The sequence below is a fragment of the Vigna unguiculata genome, chromosome 1 (assembly GCF_004118075.2).
Source record: "Vigna unguiculata cultivar IT97K-499-35 chromosome 1, ASM411807v1, whole genome shotgun sequence".
In the NCBI taxonomy this organism is placed as follows: Eukaryota; Viridiplantae; Streptophyta; class Magnoliopsida; order Fabales; family Fabaceae; genus Vigna; species Vigna unguiculata.
This window is the reverse complement of record NC_040279.1, coordinates 6951733-6971317: the sequence shown is the minus strand read 5'-3', so window position 1 is coordinate 6971317 and position 19585 is coordinate 6951733. Positions and strand designations below refer to the sequence as shown.

The window sequence follows — 19585 nt, the reverse complement described above, 5'->3', positions numbered from 1 at the left end:
AAAAATCAGATCATGCTCTGCCTTAGGGTTTGTTGCATCCTTTACATATTTCGAATCAGGTCTAGGATGATATTACTTTAGATTTTATTACACATTTACCTTTATCACATGGTTATTCTATAGTCATGGTCGTAGTAGATAGACTTTTTAAATTTGGACACTTCGTCTCTTTGAACACTGGTTTTACTAGTAAAATTGTGGCTGAGGCATTCACTAACAATGTTAGTAAAATTCATGGTTTTCCAAAAACTATTGTTTCTGATAGAGACTGTGTGTTTATTAGTTCCTCAACACCTTTTTCGGTCTTATGGAACTATCTTAAAATTTAGTTCTTCGTATCATTCCCAAACGAATGGTCAAACAGAAAACCTCAATAAAACATTAGAAATGTATCTCAGATGTTATGTGTTTGATAAAATTTAGTCCAATCCATGGCCCACGTGCATCTCTATCCCAAAGCCCATCAAGAGGCCCAATAACAAGGGGCATGCTCAAAAAGATCCAATTAGGCTTCATCCAAGATGGCCCAAACCCACATGGGCTTCTCACACTCTTCACATGGGCCAAAGAAGATGTGAAAATTTGTAAAGGTGTATCAAAGACTAGTAGAATAACAATAAGATTGGCCCATTGTTTAGGTCTTGTTTTCTAGAATAATAAGTCAAACAATATGTAGTTGAATTGATAAAATTGGGCTTGACTAAGCCCAGGAGGAGATTTGGCCATGAGCTACCAAAGGTCCAAGGTGGTCTAAGTGGAAGTCAACATTCCTTCCTACACCTCATGGATCCAATGCATCCAAGGGCTAGGAATGCTTCTTCCTTTTCCAAGACATCTTCCAACGGCCATGAGCCTTGCTCCTTCTCCAAGACATCTTCCACGACCAAGATTGAATGCCTTTCTCATCCAAGGGCTAAGAGTGCTTATGTGTATTTTCTTTCATATACAAGCCTAAATTTTAGGCTATTGTAATCACTCTTGAATTTTAAGCAATAGATGCCTAGTGTTGAGAGTACTCCACTCCTATTTCCTTTTGAGAGTCACTAGAGCTAGAGGATTGAATCATCTCCTTTAGCCACCTTCCTCTATCTTATCTAAGATACAATTTATTACACACCTTTCACTCAAATTCTGAGAACAACCTTCATCCTTCACCTTGCTTCCGCCAACCCTCACCCTTCCATGGAGCTCTCTTCTTCACCTTCATCCAAGGGGTTCCACCATAATGGTAACTAGAGCCACTCAAGCCATTGTTCATTATTTGTGTTGGTTTGAGTAAGGTTTCCTTCCATATCTTGTGTTTTTCTTTTCATTTTCGTATTGTTCATCTTTTTTTTGTTTCTTCATGTTTTCTTCCTTTTCCACTGATTATCATTGAGGCTACATGAATCTTGTTGATTCAAATTGTAGTACTCCTTGCTTCAATGGTGAATATGTGTTTTTAGGTTCCATTTTTTTTTGTTCCAGCACTTGTTCTTTGATTTCTTGCTGTTTTTTATCATTTTAATCGGTGCATTTTTTAATTTTTAATTCATCGTCTTGTGTTTTGTCTTAAAATATGTTTATGCATTTTGTTTCATCTTCATTTTCGTTCTTATTGTTAAATTTCGCACTTGCTTGATGAGAACCATGTCCTACATAACACATTTGAGCTATGAACTTCAAGTGATGTTTGTGGACGTGTAAGGCAAAGGTCTCACTATTTTTCTTCCATTTCACCAATTGGATTATGCTTTAGAATGTCCTAGATGTTCATCTTGATCTATGCTTGATTTTAGATCATAATCAAGCTCCAACTCGAATTGATTTGTCCATTGAACATCTTCCACTTTTAATCTGCTTTTGCTTCAGTTTTCAATTTTTTTTCCACTGCACACCTTCCGTTTGAGAAGTGTCACGAGTGACTCAGTGCACCAAATTTTAATCTGATTGTTGCTTCGAAAAGCTAAGTTATAGACGAAAATTCTCCAACAAGAATCATTCAATTATGTTGAGAATTTAATTCTATACAAATGTTTGAAGTAGAAGCAACTTTTTGCGTTTTTCAGTGCAAATCTGTTGTTGTTTTCACTTATGTTCTGACACATACTTTTCTTGTTTGATTTAACTGGAATGATTCATAGCACTGAATCACCTTCTGATTTTTGCCTAATTTTCTCAACATCTGGATGAAAAATTAGCAAAAAGAGTCATTCAAGTATGTCCAATACAAAAAATATGATACATCTTCAAAGTTGAGGCATCTGTCAGCGTTTTTTGGTGCTGTGTTTTCGGGAAAATCACTGTTTAGTGCGCTTTTGGTGTGTTTTGCTTTAGAATTAAGTGCTCTTGCTCTATACATTTGCTTGTTTATGTGTGTATTCCATATGGTCATCAGTTGCTTTCAATTGGAGTGGATTAGTTCCCTCAAATTAGCACCAATGCAATGAATACCATAAGCATTTTATGAGCACTGCAGTTTCTGTTTTCAATTTTTAATCCATTCTAGAACCATTCTAGGATTCCTTTTGATGTGCTTTCCTTTCTTTCAAGCCTTAATTTCTTGATTTTCCTTTTTGGCTATTCAATTCAGTGTTGTTTCATGAATTCCACTTTGGTTTAACATTTCTAATTGGCCTTTCTTGCTTTATTTGTTGTTTCCTTCCAATTACAATGCTCTTGGTTTCTGTGGTTTGATTTGGTGATGCAATGCTTTATTCTTATTGATAGATAGTGGTAGCATCTTAGGTGGTGGATATGATTCAATGCTTTAGCTTAATGCTTTCAATTGGCAATTACCTTCCGTCCCACACCTAGTCTGATTTGAGCTACAATTTTTTGTTGAGAGTGTTGAGTGCTAACCATTTAAATTTGGCAAAGTTTTCTTTGTTTTTGTTTATTGTTTTGTGCAGTTTCTTATTGTTGTTTGGCTATTTGGTGCTGCAATTTTCTTATCCACAAAGTGCTCAAGGGTGTTCAAATTGGTGTGTACACATAAACCATCAACTAAGGCTTTCTTTACTAGTGGTCAAAGGAGCTCATTGAACCATCATTTTGAAGACTTTTGATTGGCCATTGTGGCTTTTAATTGTTGTATCTTAATAATTTCCATCTTTCTCTACAATTTGGTGACTTGGTATATTTGGAGCTTCCTTAGTGCCTAATTTTTTACCCAAAGGTCACTAATATTATAGTGCTCTTGGGTTGCTCCTAAAAGTGCTAAATTTTGTGTTCCAAATTTGGTTGCTTATTACTTGCAATTCTTGGCCTACTTAGGTGTCTTGGAGAACCACAAGGTGTTCAATCTCATCTCCTAAGTAAAACCTTTGCATACTACATAGTGATTCACTTTAGTTGTAAGTGTGTTGAAAGTTCTGAGTACTTTCTCACCTTACATTAGGCTGCATAGATTATATTCATGTTTTCTTGCAATACGTTTTAGAGGCTTAAGTTGTGAGACCAAAGTCTCTCATATTTTTTCCATTTAGGGGTCCGCATTTAGTGTGCTAGTTTTTCCTTTTTGAGTCGTGTTTTTGTGTTTTGTGCTTCGTGCCACAAGTGATTCTATTTACTTAGCACTTAGACAATTGTGTGCTCTTTGAAACCTTTTACAAGTGTATCTTGGCAAGGATTGACCTTGGTACTTAAGAAGTCTTAAAGACTCACCTCGCCTGACCTGGAGGTCCACTTGTGATTGATTTCATCTTCCACACTTTGTTCAAGTTTCTATGTTCTTTCAATCACCATGAGCACTACTTTCTTTAGAAATTTCCCTCAATTTTTTTGAGAAACTTGTTTTTCAAAATTGTTTCCAAGATGACTGTGTTATTCTTCTTTGCATGATAATTTTTGGGATCAAAATAGTTTGCATTCTAAATATAGTGAGCATTACTTGCATCATAGGGCTATGCATGACATTCTTCAGTTTGGTAGCAAAGTAGATCCAATGTCATACTTAGCTTGGGAGAAAAGGATTGAAAAATTGCATCCATTCCTAATTAGGGGTAGTAAATATTGTATAGTTGATTTGTGCACTTCTAGGTTTATAACACATGCATCTGAGTGGTGGCATTCAAGACAGAATCTGGTTCACATTGGTAGAAAATATGCCATTCGAAATTGGGAGGATTTGAGGGCTTGCATTAGGCGACAATTTGTTCCAACTAATTTTGAGAGAACTCAAGCACTCAAACGTGAGTTGAAAGAACTCGTGGAGAGAGGTCTGAATTTCATTGACAATGAGCCACAGTTCCTTCGTCGTGCAGCTAAGTATAAAAAGCGACGTGACATACTCTTGTGGGAGAAAAGAGAAAGAGCATTCCAAAAACAAAAAGAGCAAGAGGAAGAGGAAAGAGAAAATTTTGAGAAAGAAATGAGGGACAAAGAAGAACAAAAGGTAGAGAAGTTGAGAAAAGAGAATGAGGAAAAAGAAAGAAAAGAGTATGAAGAAAAAGAGAGAGTAAGACAAGAGGAAGAATTAAAAAGAAAAGAGGAAGAGTTAAAAAGAAAAGAGGAAGAGATTAAAAGGAAAGAAGCAAAGGAACTATTGTCTAGGGCAGTAAAGATACAACATCCTTGCCTAAACCTTAAGATCAAGATTCCAAAGGGAGTGATTCCATCTTTACACTCTACCTTCTCTTCCATTAATTATTTTGTCTTGGTTCTTTCTAAAAATGTTTTTCCACCTTCATTCATTATTTCAAACTCCTCAAAAGATTTTTCAAAACCAAACTTTGACTTAGACTTACCTTTTAGGTTTCAATTAAGTCAAAGTGAAAATCACAATTTTTGTGAAATGGGCCGAATCTCACATTTTTTCAAACTTAAAAGCCCATCTGCACACATTTTCTATCAATATCTATTGCATGGTCTTTATGATTTTATTGAAATTATGTTTGATGACTGTTGCAGATATGATTTTGATCCTGGTGGAACATAGCTTTAGTTTCTGTGAGCTTTAAACAATCTTCTTGATCTGAGGTCATATCCTCTTCAAGTGGGAGGGGATGATGTTATCCCAACAAGGTTTATAGCTTGGGCCAACGCCTAGGCCTAAATCATGCTCAAGGTCCAATCCATGCCCCGCATGCATCTCAATGCCAAAGCCCACCAAGAGGCCCAATAACAAGGGGCATGCTCAAAAAAATCCAATTGCGCTTCATCCAAGATGGCCCAAACCCACATGGGCTTCTCACACTCTTCACATGGGCCAAAGAAGATATGAAGATTTGAAGAGGTGTATCAAAGAGTAGTAGAATAACAATAAGATTGGCCCATTATTTAGGTCTTTTTTCTAGAATAATAAGTCAAACAATGTGTAGTTGAATTGATAAAATTGGGCTTGACTAAGCCCAAAAGGAGATTTGGCCATGAGCTACCAAAGGTCCAAGGTGGTCTAAGTGGAAGTCAACATTCCTTCGTACACCTCATAGATCCAATGCATCCAAGGGCTAGGAATGCTTCTTCCTTTTCCAAGGCATCATCCAACTGGAAAAGGCTAAGATGCATCCCATGATTAATGTTTCACTCCTAAAAAGTTCCATGGCCAAAACAATTAACATTACCTGCCTTTGCCCTTGACTACTTCCATCCAGGGACCTCACTTACAACTTGTGAAAGTCCTAGCCATGCGTACAGTTCTGCACGTAGCAAACATAATCCATCAGTTGTTAATCCAATGACAAGATACTCAAGTTGAAGATGCTACTTGGAAATATGCACAATAAATTAAGGACTCTTATCCCCACTTCAACCTTGAGGACAAGGTTGGTTCTCATGGGGAGGGAAATATAGAAACTCCAAATTGCACACAAATTTCTTCTTTTGGTGGAATTTGGTATTGATTCATCTTTAATCAGCCTAAGACCATTGAATTGAAAGCATAGACCTGTACCAAAGTCAAAAAATTCAAGTAATGATATTTATTTAAAACTACTTAAACTAGACTAAGCTAACTAGAAATTAGTCTAAGCTACACTAAACTAACCTAAAATGTAAAAATACTATAGTAATCCCCAAAGACACATCTTATACATGACAGGGGAGCCACAACGTCCCCAAAGTTTTCTTTTGTGATCTTATATATATATATATATATTATTTATATTAATTTTAGAAAAAAGTTCTCTTAAAACATGTAAAAGCACTTGTAGTCTCTCTCTCTTTTTTTTCTTTCTTTTGTTTCTCTCTCTCCTACCTCGATCTCTTTTTCATCTCTCCCTTTCTATCTCAATTTTCATTCTCAATATTTCATCCTTTTCAAAATTAAATTTCATCACGGTAAAATTAAGAAGTTAAAAAACAATTTAGACCGATCAATTTTTTTTTTGGAGTAAGCTCACTTTTTACTTATTTTTGAAGCAACCTATTTTTCTATTGCATGTGATAAATTTGTTTAGTGCACTGAACAATGATAATTTTGTTTTTATAAATATGAGAGGTGATAGTCATGTTTTTATAGATTCTATTATCATGTGTGTTTGTTTTGAGTACATGAAATGAAGACTTTTTTTTGAATTAGAAAAAATAATTTATATATAAAATATCTAATTTAGTATCTTGAATTTTTTTTATCCAAATTTCACCACGGATAATCCTAATAATGCAGAATTATAAAACTATCAAAACAAAAAATAACAACTAAGATTAACGATCTACTTAATATGATTCTAAAACTAAAATGCTGAAATTAATAAATGTTATAAGCTATATAAGACTACAATAATATACTCTAAGCTATGAATCACTGCTCAATCTATTTTCTAAACTAGATTACTAAGCTATTAAACTAAATTCCTATTTAATTCTAACTTCTAAAAGTGAATCAAACTAAGAAACTAATATCTAATATAAAATTCTACAATCCTAGACTAACTCTAGAATTAATTCTATGACTAACACTAAAATTTCCTAACTAATCTAAATATATAAAACTAAACTAAATATAACCTAAAAACTAATAATTAACAACTTTTATCTACCCGGAGTAAAGCAATTGGTTAAAAAATATTTCACCAAATTGGGATTCATCGGTGACCTTTTAGTGATAAAATTACATTAATTTTTTTAAAATCGAGACGCAATTGAGATTAAAAAAATATTTGAGGATTAACTTGATATTTCTAGACAAAAAAAAAAAATTAAACTTTAAAAAATAACATAATTTTTTGAACAAAAATAATTAAACTTTAAAAAATAACAAAATCAAATAGGGATGTAGGGATTCCAAAATCTGGGGTGCAGTTAATAATTAACGAGAGATGTGCGTAGTGTATGCGGAGGTGTAACGAGTAAATAAAGAACAAGGAGAAAACACATAAAAGGTGTTGGGGTTAGCACACATGGAGATTCATAAATGAAAATGACCAACATAAAAATAAAAAGGGGTGGAGAATGCAAACCAATAGATCATAAGTGAGGGTTGCAGAAGGTCTTTGATGTATGCTACCATCTTTGTTCCATGTAATAACAATGCCTAAAAAGAAATGTAAGCAACCCAGGTCTTTGAGGGCAAAGGTGTTTTGCAAGAGCTAGATAAGATCAACCTAGTTCTAACTCTACAAAAATATTTAAAACAGAGACTACATGAAACTATGCATATATGTGATTCTAACTTCGAATTTCCTCATGGATCAAAGATGTTATGAATGAATGGAATGAATAAATGGATGTATTAGAATATGTTTTCATCTTTGGAATGAAATGAATTGATGCAAAAATATTAAAACTGGAATTGTTTGTTAAAAGTCCTTCATGAAAACTTGACACGTGACATGACGTTAGCTCAACACATGACAAATTTTTTAATTTTCAAAGAAATTAAAATAATAAAATAAAAATTTTAAAAAAAATTTAAAAAATCTAAGAATTAAAACGTGGTACCCCTTTAACGTTGTTACTGTACCACTAACATGGAAAGAAAAATGATTCCTAAACTAAATCTAACCTAAAACCTAAGAATTAACAACTTTAATCTACCCAAAGTAAAGTAATTAGTTCAAAAATATTTTACAAAATTGGGACTCATCAGTGACAAAATTGCATTAATTTTTCAAAAATCAGAACCAAATTAAAACTGAAAAAAAGAATTGAAGACCAATTTAACATTTTTTTGGACAAAAACAGACAAAAAAAATTAAACTTCAAAAAATAACATACTTTTTTGAAAAACAAAATTCAATATTTCAAGTAAGTCGATAAGCTAAGCAATAATAAATTTGTCTAAACTAATTCAAAATATAAAAAGAAAAACATAATATAGTATATTTATAACAAAAATAAGAGTAGATCTCAAATTGAATCTCGAGTCACCAATTATCCGATCCTTATAAGAGTGAATCGGTTTAGGTTTATTGAGATTTGACTCAATTATAATTCTAGTTGTGTTTGATTGAATCGAGTTAAATCACATAGTAACTCAAATTATGAAAACTTAAATTGTATCTAAGATAAGAAAAAAAAAGGATATCACAAATTCAAGACAAATCTAATCACATCTAACCATGATTACATAGTAGATAAAAATCAAAAGATTTCTTTTTTTTTTTTTTTAATTCATTCCATCAACATCTATGTCGAATTTAGAAATGATTGGTGTGAAGTTGTGGTGAGAGTGGTTGCAAGGTAGTGGGATGAAAGATGCAACTTAATGAGAGCACAGTGCAATGGTAGACTGTTTTAGTGGCTAGTGAGTGAAGTGGTTGGATTGGTTTTGTTTTCTTAGGAATCGGTTGGGTTGATTGCATGTCTTTTTGTTCGATGTTGATGTCTCATCTTTGATGTAACCATTGTTTAATTACCACTCAAATAATTTAAAACATCATCTTAATGTGCATATATTTCTTTTATTATCATAAATATCCCCTTTTCTCATTTTCAATAAAAAAAATATGCATAATTGTTGTGGCATGAAACGATATGTATCGGGGAAGACTTGAAATCTGATAATGAGTATTTATCTTAATCTTAGTTTATTAATACTTTATATGTGTTTGTTTTAAAATATATATTGTTTATGATAATAATTTACACTTAACACTGCTTTGTTGTTTTTATTTTAGTATATTGAGATAATATTTTTATAATCTATCATTAGATATTGTCTATTTTAGAATCTTAACTTATTTTACGATTTTTTTCATAACAAATGTTTTGAAAAATTAAAACTATGTATTTAAATTATTTTTTATTTTTTATTTTTTAAACTATTGAAGTATCAGAGTAATTATGATTTGAAGAGAATGAAAATAGATAAAGATGAGTTTGTTATATGGGAAGATGTGCATAATTGATTATTCATACTCATATTATTAATAAAATTTTATTATTTGATATAACTAATTTCTAATCATAATAATTTAAACGATCCATTTAAATTTAAATTGTAAAATTTAATTTTTCGTTGCATCAATTTTACATTAATTTTAAGATTGTAGCATAAAATTGTCTAAAAACGTGATTACGTTGTGCTGGTGAAAGCACTCCAATTTTTATTGACATAAATTTTTGTCACTCATTGTCAATTTTTTTGTATCTTGTAAATTTTTGTTATAGCCATTATAAATTAAATAAGTAAATAAATTATTTTAATTTAGAAAAGTTAAGAAGTGTTTTATATTAACTCTTCTCAATTTTTACATAATAGGAATGTCATTATTAATTAATTGAATTGAAGTAAAAATAAACATGTAATAATAATTATAAAAATAATTGATATTTTCTTGAATTTTAAAATTAAGATAAATAAAAATCATCTACAACTAAGGGATAAGAATTTGTTTCACATTTTACTCTTTCTGTTATCTTTCTTATACAAATACAATAACTTTTGATTTATGAATAAATTATGGTGACTGTAATAAGAAGGTTAGGAAATTTAAGTGCAACTTTTAACATATCACTTAACTAAATAAGTTTATATATAAGTTCAGTTGCAATTTTTAAGTTGATATATTGAATTAGTTAATTTTATTATTTTAACGTTAATATGTTTGAATTGAATTTGGAATTTTAAGAATTTAATTTCGTAAAAAGATAACATTTTATAATTGTTTGTAAATTAATTTGTATTTCATAAGAACATATTAATCACTGTAATAGAATGGGAGCTGCAGATTGATTAAACGATGTCTGAAGATTATACAACTCTTTAATAATGCTATTATTAAATTCTCTTCTATATTTTGTTAAAGTTGATATGTCAATCTAAACAAGAAAATATAATTTATTTAATTTTCTATTACCTTAATAAAATTTATTATAACCAGCGTAAACAGTGCTACGTATTTTTTTAAATATTTATAAATTATTTAAATTTTAAAAATTACAATTAAAAGATTAATTTTTGAGAAATAAAAATCTACATAGTTACAGATATATAATTATAGATAAAATAAATTTTAATTATTAAAAAAATATTATAAATAATATTGTGTAAATAATATTATGAGTAATTATTTATATTTGACAATTATTAAAATGATAAAAAAGGTAACTATTTGAATTGAAAAAGTAATTACTATGATGAAACTGAAGTTTTCTTATTATATTAAAAATAATAATTAAAAAATAAAATTGAAAAAAATAAAAGAGGAGACAAAAATATATCTAGTTTATAGTTACAAATATTTCTATTTATTTTTATTCACTTTTATTCAATTCAAATAATTTCAATTTTCAATCTCTTCTTACTTCCGTGTAAAAACTCAACATATAAAATGTCTAACATAATTTTCTAAAAACGAGTTATTGAAATAAATGTTTAATATAATTAGAATTCTCAAGTTCAATAGGAATATTTAAAATATGTTTATTATTAATTTTTCTCATTCAAAATATAATACTTTCTTAAATAATATTGTTTCTAGTTCGAAACATTAGAAAAGTTTTGGGATAAAAGAATGAGGTTGAGAACGAAACACTCTTCATAGTTTTCAATTCAAGTTTTATTGTATACCCGAAAGTTGTAGGAAGTCAAGACTTTATACATATTTTTCTCTTTCAACCCACCTAAACGACCGTCAAGAACTCTATAAATATATAAATAATGCTACACTATTTGTTATTCAATAAATTTCAAACAATTCTATGACTAAAACATTAATTAGAAAAAGAAATTACTTATCCTAACGTCACGATCCATTTTGTTTCTCTCCCTAACTGAAATAAATTCTATTATTTTAAAGATCCAATTTTAAATATGACTTTCGAAAAAAAAAGTCTTCTCTTTATTGGCATTTATGTTGCTGCACGAATCATGGTTTAATTTAATTCATCGGATAAATTAATCAAATTCTACGGGTTGACTAATCCGTCTTTAAAATTTAACACTTCATAAATATAAATCTGAGTTTTCTTTTTTCAGATTTTATTATAATTTTAAAAGTTGTCTTAGGATGTGATTGTATTATTAATATATTTATACTCATCAAAACATTATAATACAAACCTAACACTATGCGAATCTAAAGCAACATAATACATGCAGTGAATAAAATGGTCAAAACATGGACATTTCTTCGCAGCCAATGTTTAAAACATTTTCTTAAAATGAAAAACAGAAGAAAAAAAAAAGTAAAAAATTAACCGTCGCCTGAGAGATTCGAACTCTCGCGGGGAAACCCCATGTACTTAGCAGGCACACGCCTTAACCACTCGGCCAAAGCGACGTCGTTGAAACTGAAACCCAATAAAATATATTTATAATTAACTACTGTGCTATATGGTTGAAAGGTTGCATTGCATTAGGAAAGGTACCAAACGAAAGGAAACAAAAAAAGGAAAAAGCGATAGAGAAACGAACCATTGGAGAGTCGGTGCGGGTCCTACCTTTTTCTCTCTCTAAATTCCTCACCCAACTCAACACCTCACACTCATTATTATTAGTGCTTCTCTCCTCATTCCTCCGCTACCGCCACCACCACCCTCTCCTCCGATGGCGACGGCGGCGGAGCCCGAAGCGAAGACCTACTGGTGCCACGAATGCGACATGAGCGTGTCCCTCACGCTCCCTCCATCGCCTCTCCTCTGTCCCCACTGCCACACCCACTTCCTCGAACTCATGGACTCTCCCTTCTCCCAAAACGACGCCGAATCGCCCCTCTTCGATGTCGTTTTCCAGGACGCGCTCTTACTCCTCTCCCCCAAGCCCCTCCCCGCCAAACCCCGCCCTCTCCCCTCCGTCAACGTCACACCCTCGCTCCTCTCCGCGCTCGACCCCAACGGCGTCGTTTTCTGCGCCGTCTGCAAAGACGAAATTGCCCTCGATGCCGAGGCCAAGCAGTTGCCCTGCAAACACCTCTATCACGCCGACTGCATCACGCCGTGGCTCGACCTCCACGCATCTTGCCCGTTGTGCAGGCTCCGCCTAGAGGATGAGGCGGCGGCGGAGGAGGAAGAGGAGGGGGACGGCGTGGCGACGGAGATCCGGAGGGAGCTGATTGCGAGACTCACGGAGTTGACGGAGGAGGATTTCTACGGGCTGAGAACCACGCTCAGCCACATTGCCTCGCGCCACGCGCTCATCGAAGAGAACGAGAACCGCCCGCAAATTGGCGAACCTCGAGGTGCCCAAGCGCCTTTGCTATAAGGTGGTGCTCTGTCTTTTCTTTTCTTTGTCTTAGATGCATCACTTTTCTTAATGCTAAATTACACTACAATTCTGCTCTGGTAAACTAGCTTCTCTGTAATCAACTTTAGAAGCGGCAAATAGAAAGAAACTTACAGAAAAAAAATATAAGGAAATTCAATTTCTCTTCCTACTCTTCTCCAGTATAATTGCTTATGGAGAAAGTCTCCAAACAGACCCTTATGTAAACATATATTGTGTGGATTATATTGTGATAATTGTGAATTTGAAACTCCAATTTTTGTTGGAGATGACCATTGGAGAGAGTATAGAATTTTGGTTAGGTTAATGTGTGTTGTAAGTGTGTAAGAGTGTTATGGATGACCAATCCAATTGTGTTTTTCAACTGGGATCTTGAAATTTGAAGGTTGATTTTGTTGGAGGGAATGAGTTATGATTACTGAGTGGATATTACATAATTCAAGATTGCTGAAACTGGAAATTTTTGGTGGTTTTGTTTTGCCTCTATACTGTTATGAATTTGATGTTTGTAGTTGCCCTGAAGCTGGTTTTCCTCCCTCCAATTGAGTTGGGGAAGGGGAGGAGTGTCAGCAGAACAAAGGCGATTCTATCTTTATGTGCTAGAATGGAATTGGATCTAAGCATTTTATTAACAGCTTAATGAATAAATTGTTTCTTTAGTTGAGTAAAAGATGTTAAAATGAATTGAGCTATTATTTGATCTTGTTTGGGGGCATTGAATATGATCATGTTTGGATGAGTTTTTCAGTAAGTATTTATAGGGAAAAATTAAGAACGAAAAAAAAAATTATTATTTGATAAAAATTATTTCACTTTTGCTTATTTTCTTTTTTTCGTAAGTGTTCCTATAGGTGTCAAGTGAGAAATTTAGCAAATAGGAGCCAAAATGAAAATCTATAAAAGCCAGATGCATCTTAATTCATTTAACCTTCAATGTTTCTTTTTCTTCTAATTGTACCATGGAGAAGTTTATTCAAATAAATTTTAAATACGGTTAAATGTTATCTTAGAAGTTACAATTTAGTTTTTTTTGGTAAGCTATCTTGTAAAGTTTGAAATAAGATAAGAACAGGTTACCGAGAAATCAAAAGTTATTTTCGTAAACTCTCTCAAAACATACAAAAATGCTTACATTAAAAGGTAAGCTTAAATAAACTCAGAATAAGTATAGCATCTTTAACCATTTTCTGTTTGCTGCAGGATAGTCAATGAGTACTAATAATGCCTTATGGGATAATTAGCTTACTCTGATGTCTCTGTCACTCAATTTTCTTTGATCATATATCTTCTGTTGTGAAAAGAGACTCAATTGTTGCTTATAAACTAATGGTGCTGCTGTTATGATATATGATTGCAGGTAAATAGTGTATTAAAATAATGTTGAAGTTGTATCACATAGATCGTCTTATCAAGTGTAAATCTGCACCGACGATTATGCTGCTTCTTTTCTTTCCCTCCTTTTTTGGGAATCTCCAACTAGCTAGTTGTAGTGTTATAGCCAAAAATACAATAAATTGTTGGTCCTAGGAACTGTCTTTCCTTAAGCCAAATTTCCCCTCCATTTTAGGCAATAAAATATCGTGTAAAATTTAGCTTTCATTTGTGTTATGTATGAATTGGTTCAGTGGATGGATCCTTCCCACTGAACATGTTTTCTGTTTTGGCCTCACAGTAGATGATATTTTTTGCTGCCAATATTTCAGTAGTTACAATAAGAGATTATTGAGGGATTGAATCATTTGAGTGTGGCTGTGTACCATGGAAAAGCCTTAAAAAGCATATTTTGTTGTTGTGTGCAAGTTGTGTTCTGATCTATGATTGATTAACGAATGTAGCTGGTTGATTACATCGTCAACACTTAGCTAAACATCAACCTCCTATCTTCCAAATGATTGTGATTGAATTTGGGGCTTCCTAGAGCTGGTAAAAGTTTTATTTAAACGTAAGAAGTTGTAAACGTTAAATTTTCCATCAGAAGAAAGACAAATGAATAAGATTCTTGCTTTCCAACCTCATTGGCCTTGATCGCTCACGCGAAGAGGGTCTGAGAAGAATTTGCTCACTTCAAATTTTAATGGTATGAATTAAAATTGGATAATTAGTCTTTTAACGTAGTATCATGTGTAGAATAAATCATCTAACTGAAAAAGTATAAAACTACAATACGATGTATATGGTTATATTTTAAAATAAGCAGGTATGATATTAGGTTATCTTATGCAAACTATTATTTTGTTAAGGTTAAATAGTATGTGTTGTTATCAATATCTTTTTCTTGCAGTGACAATACTAATTTTAGTGTTCAACTGCAAAAACATAGCTTGCTATGTCTGGGATTCATGACTGATCGTGTTCATCGCATTTTAGGACTCATAAATTCAAATTGAATTTCTCTGTTATAATAGAATTTCGTCTCAAGTCTCACATTTTATGTTATTTATGTTATGATGTTCTAAAGAACATCATCAAAGATTCGTGAGAAAAGATGATCTAAGAATCATATCAGAATAACCGATCTTATGGTTTAACTAAATTTAAATTTGAGTTTTTCTATCAAGTAATTGTTTTGTAATTTTTTTTTAACAAAGAGACTTTAAATAAAAGTATCAGTCCAAAAAAATTAGATTTTATTTGTTAGGACAAAAACTAAAAACTCAGAATATATTAAAACTAATTTTTAAAATTTAAGCTTTATACAAATTAACTTTAGCCCACACGAGTCAGAGGATAAGAATGTTTGGACAATTTTTTTCTTAAAGCAATAAAAAATTATAATTTTAAAAAGATAAAACGAGTTTCTTCACAAACTAAAATTAGTTTACATGTAGAAATCATGTCACATAATTTCTCTAAATTTTTATGCTTTAAATTTTGTATGAATTAACTTTATTTTATAAAAAACTTTTTTTTTTTTAATTTCTTAGTGAGAAGTTTGTACAAGAGGAATGATTCAAGAGCTTAACTAGGAAAGGTTGTTGTTGGCATTCAGTCATTGATGGATTGGTTGTCAATTATTAGATAAAGCTTTGGATGAGTTGCATTTTGTGATGTAGCTATGTCCCACATCGATCATACTTCCTAAGAAACGTTTGCAGTCACCCAAAACGGTCTAGATATGACTTTAAAGAGTTGCCAACTTTATCATCGTAAGACACACACGTACGTACACCTTTTGTTTTTCTTGTTTGAATTGAAACGCAAGCAGACGCCACCCGTGTGGTGCAAGTCAAGTTATTAACACTTCCTCATGTTCCATTTCACGCTATCACAATTATTTTCAACAAAAAAAAAAAAACAACTTTCTTCTACCATTAAATTTTCTTCAGACTCAATTATAAATATTGCACAGAATTCATTTTGATTTTTTTTTCTAGGAAAGATGGGAGGAAATTGATACATCGATGAGTTGTCAATATAAAAAATCTTACATCACATTTAATAGAAAATCTTCAGACTTAGTGTTTGTAATTTTTTTTATATTATTTAATTTTTTCATTTATATTTAATATAAGACTTTCACACTACAAAAAATATCTCATTAACAACCAATTTTAATAACTAATTATTGTAAGTCAATATAATGATCAATTTAAATATTAATTTATAAAAGAAAAAATTATTTGTTACTAAAATAGTCACTAATATAGATAAAAAAATTATAATTGGTAGTTCAATTGGTCACTAATTAATTAGAGATTAATTTAAAAATTAATTCCTTTAGTAGCAAAAACTTTGGTAGCTAATGTTTAGTGACCAAAATTTCTTTGGTAGTTAAAATCTTGATAGCTAAATTTTATAAACCAATTTAGAGATCAATTATAATTTTTTATTTATAATAGTGACTATTTTAGGAATCAATAATTTTGTATTTTATAAATTGATATTTAAATTAATCACTATAGTAACTAACAACTTTTGATTACTAAAATTGATCGTTAATAAAATATTTTATCAAGATTTTTAGCAATATATATATATATATATATATATATATATATATATATATATATATATATATATATATTTCACAAGTTTGAGTTGTCTTTTATAATTTCTACTATAATAGGATATACTTATCCTATCCATTTATCTCAACACACTCTAACAGTTGAACTGGACAAGATAAACCATAAACTATAAATTGAGTTTTTATTTTATTTTTTTGTTTTTACTAAAATAGATTGAGAAAATTGATAATTTTAAGATATGAGTTACGTATATAAAATATCTAACACCATTCCTAACAAAATTTTAAAGTTTAATGTTTGAGTTTTAATTCATTTACATATTACTCAACTTTTTTATTTTTATTTATATAAAACTTCTAACTTATATTTAAATATATATATATATATATATATATATATATAATTAATTTAGTAAAAGAGAGTGTAGTAATACGTATAAAATAAACATTGAAATAATTTATTTTTTAAAACTGTCTCAAAGACATATTAAACGTATTTGTCATTATTACAAAAGGTGGGTAAGAGAAGACTTACAATTCTTTTTTTCTAAAAAGAGTACAGAGAAAAGCGTACAAATATATTTAAAAAAAAAAACAATATTTATACATTTGATTTTTACTGTGGGTAAAAAGTTGTTAGGTTAATAACAATTTGAGATTTAACCATGATTGAATGAAATAGGAAAAAAACCTATAAAAGAAATAGAGGAGTAACATGAATGGTGTCCCACAAGAGTAAAATCTGTGTGTCGTAATCGATGGCTAAAAGCAAGGTGAGGAGAAATTTCGTTAGCTTGTAAGACAAAGCAATTAAACAATTATTATCTTACAACAACACGACCATATCAGATAGAACCGATGAATCAGCACCTTCGATCAGTGCCACCAAATTGACCAGATTTACATATTTTTTCCCAAAACGTGCTCAATTATCCTATTCCCAATGGGTCAACATGCAATGCTCCTCCTTCATTGGGTTTTCCCTTGAAATATGATTCTTTATTGCCATTACACTCTCGACACGTATTCGTACACGTCAATTTCTAGATGAAAACACTGGGTCAAAACTGCATGGTGTATTCCATACTTTACTTTTTCCAAATTAATGTCCCAAACTCCTTCCACGCAATCAACAGCTATAAAAGGAACCATGCATGCCACTTTCTCTCCACAATTCATTCATCAATATCCATTTACATTATTTGTGTTGGAACAGAACAACCTCAAACGATGGACAGCATCTTAGGAGACATGCTGATGAAGGTTGGTGTGTTCATACTGGTTCAAGCTTTGGTGTACCTTATTCTTTCCAATTCATCAAACATCTTCTCCAAGAACATCAAGAGATCGCACAGCTTCAGGCCTGCACGATCTGTCAGCATCCGTCGGATGCTGGCTTTGATCTCTGATTTTCCACCGGAAGGGGAACCTTCTCCTTCCCCCAAGGCTCCTCAATCACCCTCTCTTCAGAGTTAACTCATCGTCATTTCTAAGGTTTCAAGATTACAAATTGCAGAAGGTTTGAGACAATTTAGGTTGTGGGTGGCCTGATTAAGGTTCAGAAACCCCAGAACCATGTCTTGTCACTGTAATTTTGAAACCTTAAACTAGACCAAGTTGTTTGTAAATTATCTGTGTTTCTTAGTGTGTTAAGGCTATGCTATTGGTCAAAGGGTCTAAAATTGTTGGTTGTATAGGTGTTGAATTCTTTTGTTCATTCATTTATTTATGATGAATTTTGTACTATATTTGTGAATTTGTGAGTGCATAATGTTGATATTCATTTACTTCTTAACGTATTAACATAAGCTGCATTTATGGTTAATTATGGGATATGAGTGATTTAGACTTTTCTAAATACTAATGTTCTGACATTATTGAAACCACCGTATTCGGATAGTATTTAGTACATTATCCTAATTTTGTTCTTAAAATTAATTTGAGTATATTACAATAAAAATATTTATAAACTATGTGAAACATGTTGTATAGTCAAACACTTGTACATTTAAATTGAGGAGTGAGGACCAAGTTTAGAGAAGGACCCACATTCGTCGTATATGCATGCTTGTTAGAATACGCAATTGCAAGTAGAAAAGATGACACTTATTTTTATTCATAACAGAAGCATTTGGCAGTGTGTTGGTTGGATTAATTAATTTTTGTTTCTGGACTTGCTTCTTGTACCTCTATTTAAGAGAATCTAAATCGAATACCATTGATTAGTTTGTTATCATAATAGTGTAAAGGTAGCTTACCACGTCCATTAAAAAAAAAAAAAACGGATGACAAAATATGTGATAACATTTTTGTAACGTGTATTTTCTTTTAAAAAGGAAGCTTTGGGATTTGACACAAAATTCAATATTTATGTTGAACTCGTATATAACTAATCCGACATAGTTTTGTATTGAATATGACATAAATTTGTTTATATTAAGAAATTGTGTTTCTTCTTCTTCTTCCTCACTTTTACAACTTAGCTATCTTTGTTTCATTTTCTTCTCTTGCAAGGGTGTTTGTGTGTTTGTGAAAGTTTTGGAGGTTGTTTTTGGTGGTTGGTACATGTAATTTGGGCACTAGACTTTGTGAGTTGTGATTGGTGTTTACTATATAGTTTGACCCAATCTTGATTTCATATAAGTTCAAGGTATAATGAAGGAAACAATACATAAAGCTATAAAATATGTTTGTTACTATGAAGAACTAATATAGATATTTCCTTTTTTTTTTTCCAACATTTACCTCAATTTATTTTTTCTTCTCTCTGGTCTCTTTATCTCTTAAACATATTTATATTCTACATTAATTAATCCCTTGATTTCATTAACTATTCCCAGTAGCACTGGCAGTGCATTTTTCAACAAACAAGAAAGCATTATATGGATAAGACAAGTTTTAGTACGTATCTACATGTCTTAATGGGTCACGATAGGCAATTGTAAGACTAGCAATGCAACCTAAATTGATAGAAGTCATTAACATTACGATGCCGAATTGATTGAAGTCATTAACATTAGGATGGTTAGAAG

At 31.4% G+C, this 19585-nt stretch overlaps 2 protein-coding genes and 1 non-coding gene across 3 annotated transcripts; 2 read left to right on the top strand and 1 right to left on the bottom strand.

The window, feature by feature from the left end:
- Positions 1-11563: 11563 nt before the first annotated feature.
- On the bottom strand, positions 11564-11645 carry TRNAS-GCU. The gene has a single exon. It is a non-coding gene; the product is annotated as a tRNA-Ser (tRNA).
- A 114-nt stretch (positions 11646-11759) lies between these two features.
- Positions 11760-14385, top strand: LOC114162284 (E3 ubiquitin-protein ligase RNF181-like). Its single transcript, XM_028046117.1, has 2 exons — positions 11760-12566; positions 13944-14385. Exon 1 carries the CDS (start codon positions 11912-11914, stop codon positions 12563-12565), a length of 654 nt encoding a protein of 217 aa, XP_027901918.1. The 5' UTR covers positions 11760-11911; the 3' UTR covers position 12566; positions 13944-14385.
- A 3322-nt stretch (positions 14386-17707) lies between these two features.
- LOC114177478 lies at positions 17708-18356 on the top strand. Its single transcript, XM_028062848.1, has one exon. It carries the CDS (start codon positions 17784-17786, stop codon positions 18027-18029), a length of 246 nt encoding a protein of 81 aa, XP_027918649.1. The 5' UTR covers positions 17708-17783; the 3' UTR covers positions 18030-18356.
- The last annotated feature ends 1229 nt before the right edge of the window (positions 18357-19585 follow it).